At 36.0% G+C, this 13531-nt stretch overlaps 1 protein-coding gene across 4 annotated transcripts in view; it reads left to right on the top strand.

The window, feature by feature from the left end:
• PTPRT (protein tyrosine phosphatase receptor type T) overlaps positions 1-13531 on the top strand; it is a 631119-nt gene that overhangs the window by 183714 nt on the left and 433874 nt on the right. For all 4 annotated transcript variants that reach the window (XM_087720360.1, XM_087720361.1, XM_014067162.2 and 1 more), the window contains exon 2: positions 4951-5076. In XM_087720360.1, the coding sequence (XP_087576486.1) occupies positions 4951-5076 (126 nt within the window). The remainder of the gene's footprint in view (positions 1-4950; positions 5077-13531) is intronic.

Here is a 13531-nt window from a genome sequence, read left to right as displayed (position 1 = left end):
CTTCTCTTTCCCTGAAAATAACTTTCTGCTTATATTTTATATTTCATTTAAGGCAAATACCCCCATAGGGAAAAAACAACATGCCAGACCGCTTAGTGGTATAGTGAATTGGAATTGCCTGGGATTGCCAGAAAAACAATACAAAAATTGGAAATAATTTTCTGACCAAAGAATGTTCAGTTTTTGACTAAAAGGAAAAGGTCTTTTCTAAAAGTGACCATTTTTCTATAATGTTGTCAGGATAAGGAAAGTTTTCCTATACACTTGCATACCCTATATGTATATAGATCTATGGTATAGATCTTTATTTTATGTTTTTAAAATCATTAATACTTTGTTTGCCTATAATTGAGATACTGTACTAATGTTATTCCTCATTAGCTAATGTTAAAAAGTGTTCTTTTATATAAATTGTTCTTCATATCCTGATCAGTTATCTGCTTCATGAAAAGATTATGCCATTGTATTTTTGTTTATTTTCTTGGCTCATGTTACGATATTGACAAGCAATTAAATTCTGACCTGATATATATACATTTAATCACATTGCTAAAACAATCTACTCCTGGGAATTTAGCAAGAGACATTGGTTGCAGTGAGTACTTGGAATCCAAACAAGAAATAATATTATTACTATCATAGTAGATCTCAAGCAATTGAGCAATTGCTCTGGGTATTTATAGAGAATATATGCTGATATGATAACTTCCGGAATGAAAATTGGAGCCATTGTTTAGAGATCATTTTCATCTTGGGGTCTGACTATCTTGACCATTGTGATAACAATCTGCTAATTTCAATCTTCTGATGGCACCTTCTTTTTATATACATCAGCTTTGTTGATTGTGCTGCCGTAACTGCTACTGATTTGGTAAAATTTCATTCAATTGCATTATGCATTTATTTCCTATTAATAGTTAGGCAGGGCATGATGGCTCAGAAGCTAAAGACACTGAGCTTGTCAGCTGGAAAGCTGATAGCCTGGGTTCAAGATCGAAGGACAGTGCAACAGGGTCAGCTCTCTTTCCTTGACCCAGCTCCTCCCCACATAGCAGTATGAAAGCATGCAAATGTGAGTAGATTAATAGTTATCACTTCGGTGGGAAAGTAACAGCCTTCCATGTGCCTTTGGTGCATAGCCATGTTGGCCACATAGCCATGGAATATGTCTTTGGACAACACTGACTCAGTTGGCCAAAAAACAGAGATGATCACCACACCTTAGAGTCAGACACAACTGAATAGGGAAACCTTTACCTTTAATAATTAGGCATTTGTTTGAATGCTTCGTCCAGAAGTTGATTGCTAGAAACAAGAATATTCTTAACAAATAGGGATTTGCATCCAATATCATTTATATTTATGTTTTTACACATGGAAAACAGGTAGGGACAAATGTACCTGCGTTATATAGTATTTACGATTTGTTTTTCTTTCCACCTTCAGCTAAGGCTTCTCTTTTAAAATATTTTTTATGTTACTGTGATCTGTAGGTTTGGGAGTGTTTATATTACTTGATGACAGCTTCAGAAATATAGTTTAGTGTTCACTAATGAGATGTGGAGTCAGAAAAATAGCAGAAAATTAGACATTGGGAAGTAAAAAATAAACAACAAACCCTCTGTTTAGATATGTCATTAATACATCTTTGTACCCACCACTTGGATTATATTGCTCTACATGGGTCAGCCCTTAAAGATCATCTGGAAGCTTCCATTTGTTCCAAAAGCAGTGGATCACATGGTTTTGTGAAGTACAAATTTGCACATGTATCACTTCTTTTGTGGGAGCTGTAATGGTTGCTGATTTGGCTCCAGGTGCAATACAAAGTCCTGGTTATCAACTTTAGAGCTTGAGCTATTTGTCAAAGTGCCTCTCCCCAATTACACTTACTTAGCCCACCAGAGCAGGAAAGCAGGGCATGTTATAGGTCCCAAGTAACTATATCTGGTGCGACCTAGGGAAAGGGCCTTCTCTGTGGTGGCCCCTCCCATTCAAGTGTCTTCCCTCAGACATAAGATTGGACCCTACCTTGTTACTTTTCTGCAAAGCACTGAAGGGATAGTTTCATCAGTAATTCCAAGTGATCCAAGTGATTCCAAGTTATCAAGTGATTAATTCTCTTGTTGCCACTATGGTGGGTGGGTGGGTGGGTAGTAAAATTGTGTATTTTTAACTGTGAATTTTTAATGTTTAATGTTGTATGAGTCCTTGTGTATGAGCTATATGATTTTTAAAAATAAATAAATACATAAATTTAAATTTTCACATTTATTTTATTTATTAAAATGTTTTCATTGTTAAAAATATTTCAACCTAGCACATACAAGATAAACAAAGCTGGAACTTAATTGCCAGTCCTACCTCTTTTCGGAGGGTGTTTCTTCGTCTGTTTCTGGTGCAGAGTTTCTGATTAATTCATGTGTTCAAAATTTCGCTAGATGTGTGAAAAAGTACATAATTATGTTCGCTCAAAAGCCACAAAAATGCTCAAGGAAAGTAGCCATGAGCAATTTGGTGCTTTCTTTTTTTTATTTTTAATTCCTGGAAATGTCAGCCATAAATAGTTTTAGTCCACCAGGTAGAGAAAGAAATGGATTGTGCATCAAGAAATCACAGTGAGAATACATCATAGTTATGAGGGTATGGTTTTATTTTCTTACAGAAAATAAAGCAGATGGTGAATTCTGAACAGAGAGACCTTGAAGGGCCCTTCTGTTGACATACTTTTGTTGTCCAATAACAATGGACTGCCACTCTAGGCTACTTACATTGTGTATGATCATACATGTGGCTCTCATCAAGGAGTAAGAGGTCCAATCACATCTCTATTCAGCTTTGTTTCTTGGCATTGAGCACAGCAGAACAAGTCAGTTGTTTCTTTCAGCAATACTAATTTGCCCTATGCATTTTCTGAAAAACACAGAGTGAAGAATTTCATATTGAGTGTCTTTTGGGAAGAGGAAGCAAATTATATTATAATTACCATGTCAGATGATTTCTTAGTGGGGAGGGGAGGAATTGGGATGGTGGCTTGGATCCATTCTTTTTTCTTATACACATTAGGCAGGCTTATACAACAAAGAGAAAGACTCCAATGATTTCCCTAAGGTAGCTTGCAGAAGTAATTGGTTGTATCCAAGCTGTTAGGTAAACTCCGCATTGGGAGTGCGAGTACATTCAGCGAAGTGTTGTTAGAGTTGTGTTGAAGAACACACAAACCAGCATACAGAGACACTGCAGTTTACATAGGCTTTTACTTTCATGGAAATAGAGGTATCAGAGTCCATCAAACAGTCCAAGTCATACACGGATAAGACAGTCAGTCATCAATGTCTTTCAGTTAAGGGAGAATCCAAATAACATAGTCCAGTATCATATAATGTGTCTGGAACTCAAAGTTTGCTAGCAGTTGAAAAACTTACAATAGCTCACAGCACTCAGATCAGATCAGCCCAGCATCTAATGAACAGAGAGAGAGCTAACAGTCATTCTGGCTCCCTCTTATGGCCGATTGAGGAAAGCAGAAATCAATCACATTTTACAGTATGATTTACAGAAACAGGTATAACATTGTTACATGATTTATATATTGCCAACCCAACCCTATATTCCTAACACAAGCCTTCCCTCTATTTATGAAGATAGAAGGACTCAGTGTATCTTCTGGCAATGCAGTGCATTTTTTTTACACTGTTCAGGGAGATCTGCAATAGAGTGTCCTGGGAGGTTGAAATGCTCTGGTATTACTTTTATCCTGATTCTGAGTTCTGATGACAAACTTATGTCCATTAATTATTTTGTGCAAACTTTGTCCTGCAAAGAATTGTGGCTCTCAAAGTGTTCATTTTTGAAAAATGAGACTTTAACCGTACCAGTGAATGAAAGTTTACTGAACTGAACATTTATCTCGAAGTTTCAGGCTGTCTCAAAACATCTTGGGGGGGGGAGGGTTTCTTAAACATAAGTATTGATAAACTAATCTGTTTCATTCACATCTGCATCACATAATCAACCCGTCTTCCCCTCCTTCCCCTTCTTTCATCCCAATGTAAATCCCTCATCACTTGATATTCCATGCATTTTAGGAAGTGGTTTGTTGCTTATGATGCAAACTTGCTTATTTATTTATCAACTAAATTTAGCTGCCTGACTCCAAACAACCCTGAATATGTCTTCTGATAAAAAATTATTAGTCTCAAAATGTGCTATCACAGTCCTTCAGCTGTTATAGCCAACGAGGCTCGCCTTCCGCTGCTATGATAATTAATTGTGGAGGAACACAACTGCATTCAGATCTTACAGGTTACTCCATAAGGTTGCTTGGTCACTGTGCAAAATAGGATTGGATAACAAAAATACTATCTGGTCTTATATCTAGTAATGGCCAACTAGATGCCAATCAGAAGCCAGCAAAGGAATGAGAATTTACCACATAAAGATACATCTGGAACATTCATAATTGTTAACATTCTTTATATTTACAAACTAAAATGAAAGTGGTGGAAGAATGTCAAACTTTAATGTGCTGCTTATCCAAAGATGAAGCTGTCTCTTTCCACTGTGCAGGATCTTTTGTGAACATTAGGTTTTACTGTACAGTGCCTCGAGGACAGTTAACTGAGACATAAACACAAATCTTCAGGTTAATGCTTGGCATATGACACCACTCTTTGGACTGTAAAGATTTAACACTGTGGCTTAAAAAGTAATCTAAGGAACAAAAATATTAAATTTAAAAAAGGCAATTCTTTATGTTCTAAATATACATTAAAAATCTAGAAATCTTTGCTACATTCTCTTAAGGCAACTGCATGAATTTAATGCAGTAGAAATTTATTTCATTTTTACCTTGCAGGGTTTTTATAACAGGCAGTGATTTAAATGGAGTAGCATGATGATATAGAAGTAATTATGACAGAAGTGTTTATTCATTTCTTTTCTCCTTAGGTGGTTGTTCGTTTGATGAACATTACAGTAACTGTGGTTATAGTGTGGCACTAGGGACAAATGGATTTACTTGGGAGCAGATTAATACCTGGGAGAAACCAACAATGGATCCAGCTGTCCCAACTGGTAAGTACAGAACACAGTGGGGAAAAAAGCTTTTAAATATTTTTGAAATTCTAATGTCATAAAATGAGATAAGCTTGATAAGTTAATGAGATAAGTTTGATAAGAATTTAATGATAATGTACCCAAGAATTGACCCTTTTCTTTTTAGAGGTATGTTATTATTCTTTGTTCAGAATTTTTTTTTCTTGAAGATAAGGTTTTGTGAAGTCAAATTGAATAGTTCCACCCCCTTTATTGTTTGCTTTAACCAGGATTTAATTGTTTTAACCCTTAACCACGGACATACTATTTCAGCTATGCTGTTACAGACATAATGACCTCTGTACCAAAAAGACATTCAGTGTTTTCATGGTTGGATCTAAAAATTGATGTATAGAGCAGTAAAGCAAAAAAAAGGTATTGATGTCTATAAATCCACATCATACAGGTTACTTTTTGTTTCTTCATCCTTGAACTCCAATCTTTCTTCTCTAATTTCTACATTGGTTCACTGAATGATGGTGCTAATAATTTCTTTCAAAAATAACAATTTCCAAATCTCTAGAAGAGTAGGTGAATTTCCAAGATTTCTAACTGCTGGCTAGGGGTGCAGGTAATTGCACAATAATATTGTGTTCTGGATATATTGCTTCCAAAAGGTGCAGAAGACAATTTGAATTTGTTCTTGCCATATACATTATTGCACAACATAGATTTGTACCTGGTCATCAATTTCATTGGGAGCTTCATCATTGCTAATGTCAGAATCGCTGCTGATGGTGGGTTCCTCATTATCCATTCCAAAATTTCCTTAACAATCTGATTCCACTTCACTCAGATCATCTTCTGCTTCTCCATACCATTTTAGTTTAGTTTCTGTGTAAGTTTGGGTCACCAAATCACACTCTTTTTGGTGGAAAAAAATTGCCCCGACATTATAAAAAAAATATGTTAACAAAGATCTGCAGTCCAAATGACCAAAATTCAAATTCAAATACCACTACAGAAAACACCAAATAACCGACACAAGCATGATGCTGCATACATTCTTATTGGTGGGAAAACAAAAGCTATTTGCAACTGGAATGGTCCATTTCTAAAAATAGGGGTGTTCCGAACATGTTGGAAAACTGTTGCAGTCACCATGACCGCAGTTTGGATTTATTAGATTTATAATATCTAGGATTAATTTTAGTGTTTGTCATCTTGACTTTTCATTACCAGTAAGCCAGAGCTCTTCCAGAAATTGTCCTATAATTTTTTTGTCCTTGTCTTTCTGCTGAATACATTTTCTAATGCTTGCAGATTGCCCATCAAACCTCACTTCCTAGTGGAGTTGATTCTGGAATAACATTATTTCAAATATTATCCTATCATTATATTTGTAAATTATTTCAGTGTAGCCTGCAAACTTATTTTACTTTCATTGCCTCCATTAGCTATCATTCATGATTACCTTTAAGTAGAAGAATATCTACTAATTTTTAACAATATGATATTGTCATTTATTGCATTATAGCTGAAAACATATTTAGCAAAGCTTTTGGGGGGTATTGTTGACTTTTCATTCTATCATGTAGCCTCATGCCCAAATATATGAAGTAATTATCAGAATTAAACTAACTGGTCTATTTTTTCCAAAAACATCCCACTTAATATGCTTTCTTTTCATTTAATAATTTTAAACTTTCCTTGATCCATGCTGCTTACATTCCAGGTTTTAACTGAATGCATCCTCATAAAATTGTTCTGAGCCACCCTTCACGAGCCCCACTCAACAACCTACTCGTGAGGAGAAACCCCTTTTTATTTAGGAATTCATGGCATTCACTGACAAATATCATAGCAATAGCACTTAGACTTATATACTGGTTTCATAGTGCTTTTACAGCCCTCTCTAAGCAATTTACAGAGTCAGCATATTGCCCCCCAACAATCTGAGTCCTCATTTTACCTACCTGGGAAGGATGGAAAGCTGAGTCAACCTTGAGCAGGTGAGATTTGTATTGCTAAACTGCAGCTAGAACTATCAGTTTGCCCAAATGGCCAGTTTTTCGCGCTCTGAGGGTTCATGGAAGCCTCTGCAGGGTGAAAAATGACCTCAAAAGAAGGCCAAAGTCAGCTGGCCAGTGCGTGTATGCATGATGGAGCTCACAGGGCAACGCCTTGCATGCCCTAACAAATGGCTCCACATGACACCTGTGACACGCTGCCAAAGGTTTGCCATCATGCGACTAGTCCAGTGAGAATTAGAATTAATATATTTGAATGCACATTTGCAAAGATGTAAGGTTAAGGTTAGGGTAGGTACAGTATATGTGTTTGTTTTTTGTTGTCCAAGAGTCTTGCTGATACCAGTGCTGGCTTTTGGGGAATTTATTTATTTATTTACTTTGTATGACTGCCCATCTCAAGCAAATGTCTCTGGATGGAAAACAATCATAGAATCAATTAAAGAATTATAAACACAATACAAAAAAAATAAATACATATGGTAGCCAAGAATTACTATAATCCATAGATATTAGCATCACCAGGAAACAAGACCCTTCACATGCTCAAGATCTTAGTCCCAGACAAATAACCAGTCTTCAGGTTTTTCCAAAAAACCAAAATGGTTGGTGCCCTCCAAACCTCTGTAGGAAGAATGTTCTCAAGGGGAGGCTCAACTACTGTATAACAAAGTGAGCTCCCATTGTTGCCCCATCTCCTGCCAAACTAGCAGTTTGAAAGCATGTAAATGCAAATAGATAAACAAGTACAACTTTTATGGGAAAGTAACAATGTTCCATGAGTCTCCACTACTTCCATGGTCATATGTATGGAAGCATCTTCGGATAATGCTGGCCCCTTCAGCTAGGAACCAAGCTTGGTACACAGATGACTTACTCTCTGAAAACAATACTGAGAAGGTAAGACACCCCTAAACCCCTTGGGGTGCGTGTTCTGTTAAGATACAGCCTGTTGTGCTTTAAAATGGCTTCTACTGTACTGCCGTAAAATGACTTCTACTGTATAGCATAGTGGAGTTGCCATAGCAATGGCTTCACAGTACTTCACAAGGGGGCTCCCCCTGGTAAGGTGAAGGGACATTAGAAATTCAACATTAGAAATTATGCTTGGTCTGGACATTTCCGCACTATAAATAAATACCTGGGTATCGGCTAGTATATCATAAATGCTAAAATAGGTTTATTACAGTTTAATAAATGAAAACTAAATGGAAAAATCCTCAACCCTAAAAATAATATGAAAATTCTGTTCCTGCCATTAAATGTGACATGAAACATCCAACATTTACTTTCTATCATCACGTCATCCATCACAGACTTGGCTTCCCCTCAAAAAAAAAATTAAGTGTGGCCCTCAGCCGTGAAAAGTTCCCCCATTGTGTTTCAACTCTGAAAAACCAGAATGCCTGCTATTTTGTCTTCCAGCACGAATAAACTCTTCTTGTCTTCAGTTTGATTCTTATGGTTAATCCTTAGAAATTCTGTATGTGCCAAGAATCTTTTTTCTTCTTTCCTTTAATTGTCAATTTAGAAATGTATCTGCCTGCCTGCTAGCCAATACGACATGGCTTGTGTGTCTTTTTAGATATTCTGCTGGGCGGCTTGTGGGATTCACTTATCTATAAGCAGCTGCTGCATGGCTGGGGGAACATCGGAATGACTTAGCCACTTGGATGGAGGATCAATTGCTAGACCTTTGTAGTGGAATGAATTCTTGCTGATAAGAGGATGCTCATTCCTGAAAGAAGGTTGAAAGAGCACCTTGACAACTAAAGTTCTAGTATTAAATGCAACACTGAAAAATAATACCATTTTTTTCTTAGCTTCAGAGGAATAATGTATTTACTTAACTGTGAATAATAGTCCATTAAATGTTGATAAAATCTACTTATTTAAAGCACAAATTGAGATCAGATCTATCCTTGTATTTTTAACTTTTCGCTCATGGAAAATTAAAAGCAAAGAAATAGGCTATACTGAAGTACTGAATGTCATGCTACTTTCCACAGTACAGCTTTGCCTCTTGTTATTCATTCTGTGTATTCAATAATAATAGCAATAATTGGCCTCCAGTGAAGTTCTGAGATAGGCAGATGTTGAACATCCATAACTATTAAAATAAAATTGTGGCTGGAAAGAATTATATCCAGACAGATATTTAACAGTTATAGCTTCTCAGATCATTTGATGGAGATGCCTTGGATGCCTTCTCAGATCATTTGATGGAGATGCCTCTATAATGGTTCTCCCAATAGCACAATACCATTATATCTTATCAGGTAGACAGATCCACAATCCATCCACAAAGTTTGGCTCAGGGATGTATTTACTTTAACTTGTAAAGCCATCATGAAAGGCAAGTTTATTTTAGTTATAAAGACAGATGATTGGAAAGATTGACCTCAATGTCTATGGAGAGTCTCAGTCATCCAGGTGATGAATGTCCCAAAGGTACTTTTACAAGTGGCAACTGGACTTTCTGGTTTTTCTTTGAAGACGTTTCACTTCTCATCCAAGAAGTTTGCTTCTTGAAGCTTGAAAAAGCACCTTTGAGATTGACCGCCTCACTTTAGTTAGGAAAAAATGTTTTCATTTTTGATGGTTCATAGCAGTTGAACTGTTTTATTACATGACGGAAAGCTCTTGTAAAGATGGCAGAGAGAGGAGACATGCATGGTATCCATATAGTAGGATGTATCAGTAGCAGCATAATTTTAAAGTCAAAGGGTAAGAAGCTGGACGGTAGAAAATTAAGCAACACTTACTTCTTACTTCTGTCTGAGTTTCTGTCAAGATTATACGTAAGTGTCAGAAAGGTGTTGCAGTGTTCAAAATTCAGCATTTAATATCTATTGAACAACAAGCACCCACACTATCTATAAAGGACTGTTTCAGTTTCCTCCATAGCACAATATGAAATCAAAAATATGGTCCACCTGGTGAAACACTGTATTTTTCAGCAAAATTAATCACTGGTCAACACCAGACCATTCTAAAGCTTTTTTTTTTTTTTTTGCTGAAATGTTCTTCTCATAAAATCATTTTAAGTATTTACAATTATTATAAATTCATAGTACTAGAGGGACCTTGGATATTCTCCAACCCAATCCTTGCCCAACATAAGAATCACTACTATCTATTGTTGACAGATGGTCATCCAACATCTGTTTAAACAACTCCAGTGAAGGCGATTCCCACATCTTTGAGGGTTGCAGATAGTCATTGTCAAAACAGTGCTTAAAGGCAATAATTGAAACCCTTCCTGAATACTTTTTAGAGATAAATTCTGTAAAAGTTAAATTAATATGTGTTTTTATTTAGAAGATGATTCTGAGGAATTAGAAGCTCTTATAGAAGCATAGAATTCTGTCAACTTACATTATACCATTGATGATAAAATCAGGATTGTTCACTATTTATTTGCACACAAATTGCAATGTGTGTTCTAAAATTATTATAATGAGATATTTATTCTTATTTTTAGTATAGTGTTCTTTGGTTAGGCCAGTGTTTCTGGACCTCAGCAACTTTAAGAAGTGAGAATTTCAACTCTCAGAATTCTTCAGCCAGCACAATAATCTTTGGTTTTAATATGTCAAAGTACCCTGACTTTAAGATGCATGAACTTCAACTCCCAGAATTCCTCAGCCAGCATGCTAGTCTTTGATTTTGGTATGTCCAAAGTATGTAAATAATTGTTACACATGCTAAAGAATGTCGCTTTATTTTGTTTCTTTGTTTATTTTATGAATTACAGATGCTGGACCAGAATTAACTCTAAACTTATTTAATATAAGCCGTTAACAAAGAAATCTTGGAACAAAGCATATCATTCCATTATATCCTTGTGGCATTTTTCAATTCCTCTGAGCATTCAACATAATGATACAAGTGTATCAATGCACTCTGTTTTCTTTTATCACAGGTTACCTGAAGGCCTTTTAATACAGCACATTCATTTTTTTTCTTTTCTTCTTTATTCATTAAATCACAAAAGAACCAAGAACGATTAAATGGTTTCATTGTCAATCTCAAAGAACTTTGAGGCTAATTTGTTTTTGATCATTATAAGCAAATGGTTTTTATAATAGATTCCTAAGGATTGGAATCCAAAGAATGGCTTAATTAGAGGATTAAGAAACAAATATTGATTTTCTTGCCACACTTACCTTCCCTTTCAATGAATTCTCTATTAATACCCGTTCCACCCCCCCCACCCCCCAAAAAGACACCTAGTTCTTGGGAAGTCAAACAAATTCCTCGCTTGCTTTTTTCTTGATTGAGTCATGCTAGTTTCGTCTAGAGGTTATGGCATCAGGTTAGAAAATGAGAGACTGAGTTACAGTCTCACCTTAGCCATGAAAGCCACTCTCAATCTCTCTTGACCCAATTCACCTCACAGGATTGTTGCTACTGTGAGGAATAAAGGAGAAAAAAACGAAGTGTTGGATATGTTCAGTGCCCAGAGTTATTTGTAAAAATAATAGTGAGGTTATCAATAAATAATAAATAAATATAAATATCACTGCTCTATCATTGCCCATTTTTCATTGTATTTATGATCCTAATTTTAAGCACTGCTTTCAAATACAATAAGTCATCTCCTTCAATTATATGTTTTTGTATTTGAGCCTCATTCATTCTCTCTATAAGACCAAATTTATTCACTGTATTTATTCTATAAAGGTCACTCACATCTGTACATAGTCTAAAATCACTATTTGCTCCTCACTCTATTTACTTTAGGGTTTTCCTGTCATGACCATATTTCCTTCTGTATAATAATTGGGCAAAAATACATTCTTCTACCTTTTTTTTTTTGCAAGAAAGAGATATTTAATCATTGTAAGATCCATCCTACCCACTTTGTTCAGCTCTTGCACATATTTTAACATATTTCCTCATATTTAGTAAGTGTTCTAAAAACATTTTATCTATTTGCTATAATTCCTATCATTCAGTTAACACTTGTAATTGTTCACTCAAAGTTCTATGACCAATATAACTAACTTGATCTTTGATATATTAATTTGCAGACCCATACTCCACACAGTGTACCATACTATCTTAACATTCACTGAAAATAATTTGGGTTCTCAGTTGTCAACATAGCACTGTCTATATATTAAAGTACTTGTACATTCATGTTCCCAAACCCCTCACTTATTCTGTCACCATAATAATTCTTTACACATTTACCCATAAATAAATTAATAATTTATTTTTTTAAAAAAATTTCTAAGGTTTGCATTAACCACTTGTTTTTCTTGCTTTATGGAAATATTGCATGTCAAGTTTAAGGTCTGGTTATCTGAGGGACATTTTTGCCATAGTTTCTGCCCATCCAGTAATATTGGATGCAGGAATCATGCTCCAAGTACATTTGATGGGATCCAGCATCCCTTCTCTATTGTGGGACCTATCCCCTGAAATTGTATCCCCATGAAGATTTCAGTTTCGCCAAACCTGTAATGCAGATCAACCCTGACGGCTCTTTAGAAGCCCAGATCCTGAAGATGAAATTCAAATACTTTGGCCACCTAATGAGAAGGAATGACTCACTGGAGAAGAGCCTGATGCTGGAAATGATTGATGGCCAAAGAAGAAGGGGACGACAGAGAATAATGTGGCTGGATGGAGTCACCGAAGCAGTAGGAGTGAGCTTAAATGGACTCCAGAGGATAGTAGAGGACAGGAGGGCCTGGAGGAACGCTGTCCATGGGTTCATAAAGGGTCAGACATGACTTCACAACTAACAACAACAACAACAACAAACCTGTCATCCTCTAAATGGACCTTGAAGACTTGACTTTCCCCCAGGCATTATGTTAGGAAATATATGTTGTTGCTAGGAATGCTATTAATATGTTTGGTTTTGTAAGCCCTCTTATCATTTTCTTCTTGCAATTGTTTTGAATTGTTTCTAATTCTGGCTCAGAATTTTTGTGGGTGAGCAGATTCTACATTTGACTTATCAATAAATACATCAATATAATATCAATAAGACATTAACTTTTCAGTGGGAAGACAAACCTCTAGATTTTCCTGATGAAAGAGGTTCAACCATTGTGGCTTTCAACTTTGTCACTGATTATATATATTTTTCTTTGTGTTCTCTTAGGCAGAGTTTGTTTCATGTTTTGTTTTCACTTGCTGAGCACTTGTATGAATTGGGCCCTGAAAAGGAGATAATAAATCAATAAGCGCAGATGTGGAAGTGGATCCTGAAACATCTGGGCCCAAGGACTTACAAAGACCTGGACCTGGCACTGAAATGTACACAGTTCAGAGGTGGTATTCTACTAGTTCAAACTGGTTCTCCTGAACTGGTAGTGGAAATCACAGGTGGTCCAGCCCATTCACCCTGGCTCTACAACATTCTATTTAGGCCTTTTTTTGCCAAAAATGCATGCACAGAAGGCCTTGCACATGCGCTCACATTTGCAAACCTGTAGGGAAGGAAA

The sequence above is a fragment of the Thamnophis sirtalis genome, unplaced genomic scaffold (assembly GCF_051295495.1).
Source record: "Thamnophis sirtalis isolate CommonGarterSnake01/CBP01778 unplaced genomic scaffold, rThaSir2_p1.2 scaffold_7, whole genome shotgun sequence".
Taxonomy (NCBI): Eukaryota; Metazoa; Chordata; class Lepidosauria; order Squamata; family Natricidae; genus Thamnophis; species Thamnophis sirtalis.
Note: the sequence above shows the minus strand (reverse complement) of the source record. Positions and strands in the feature narration are given on the sequence as shown.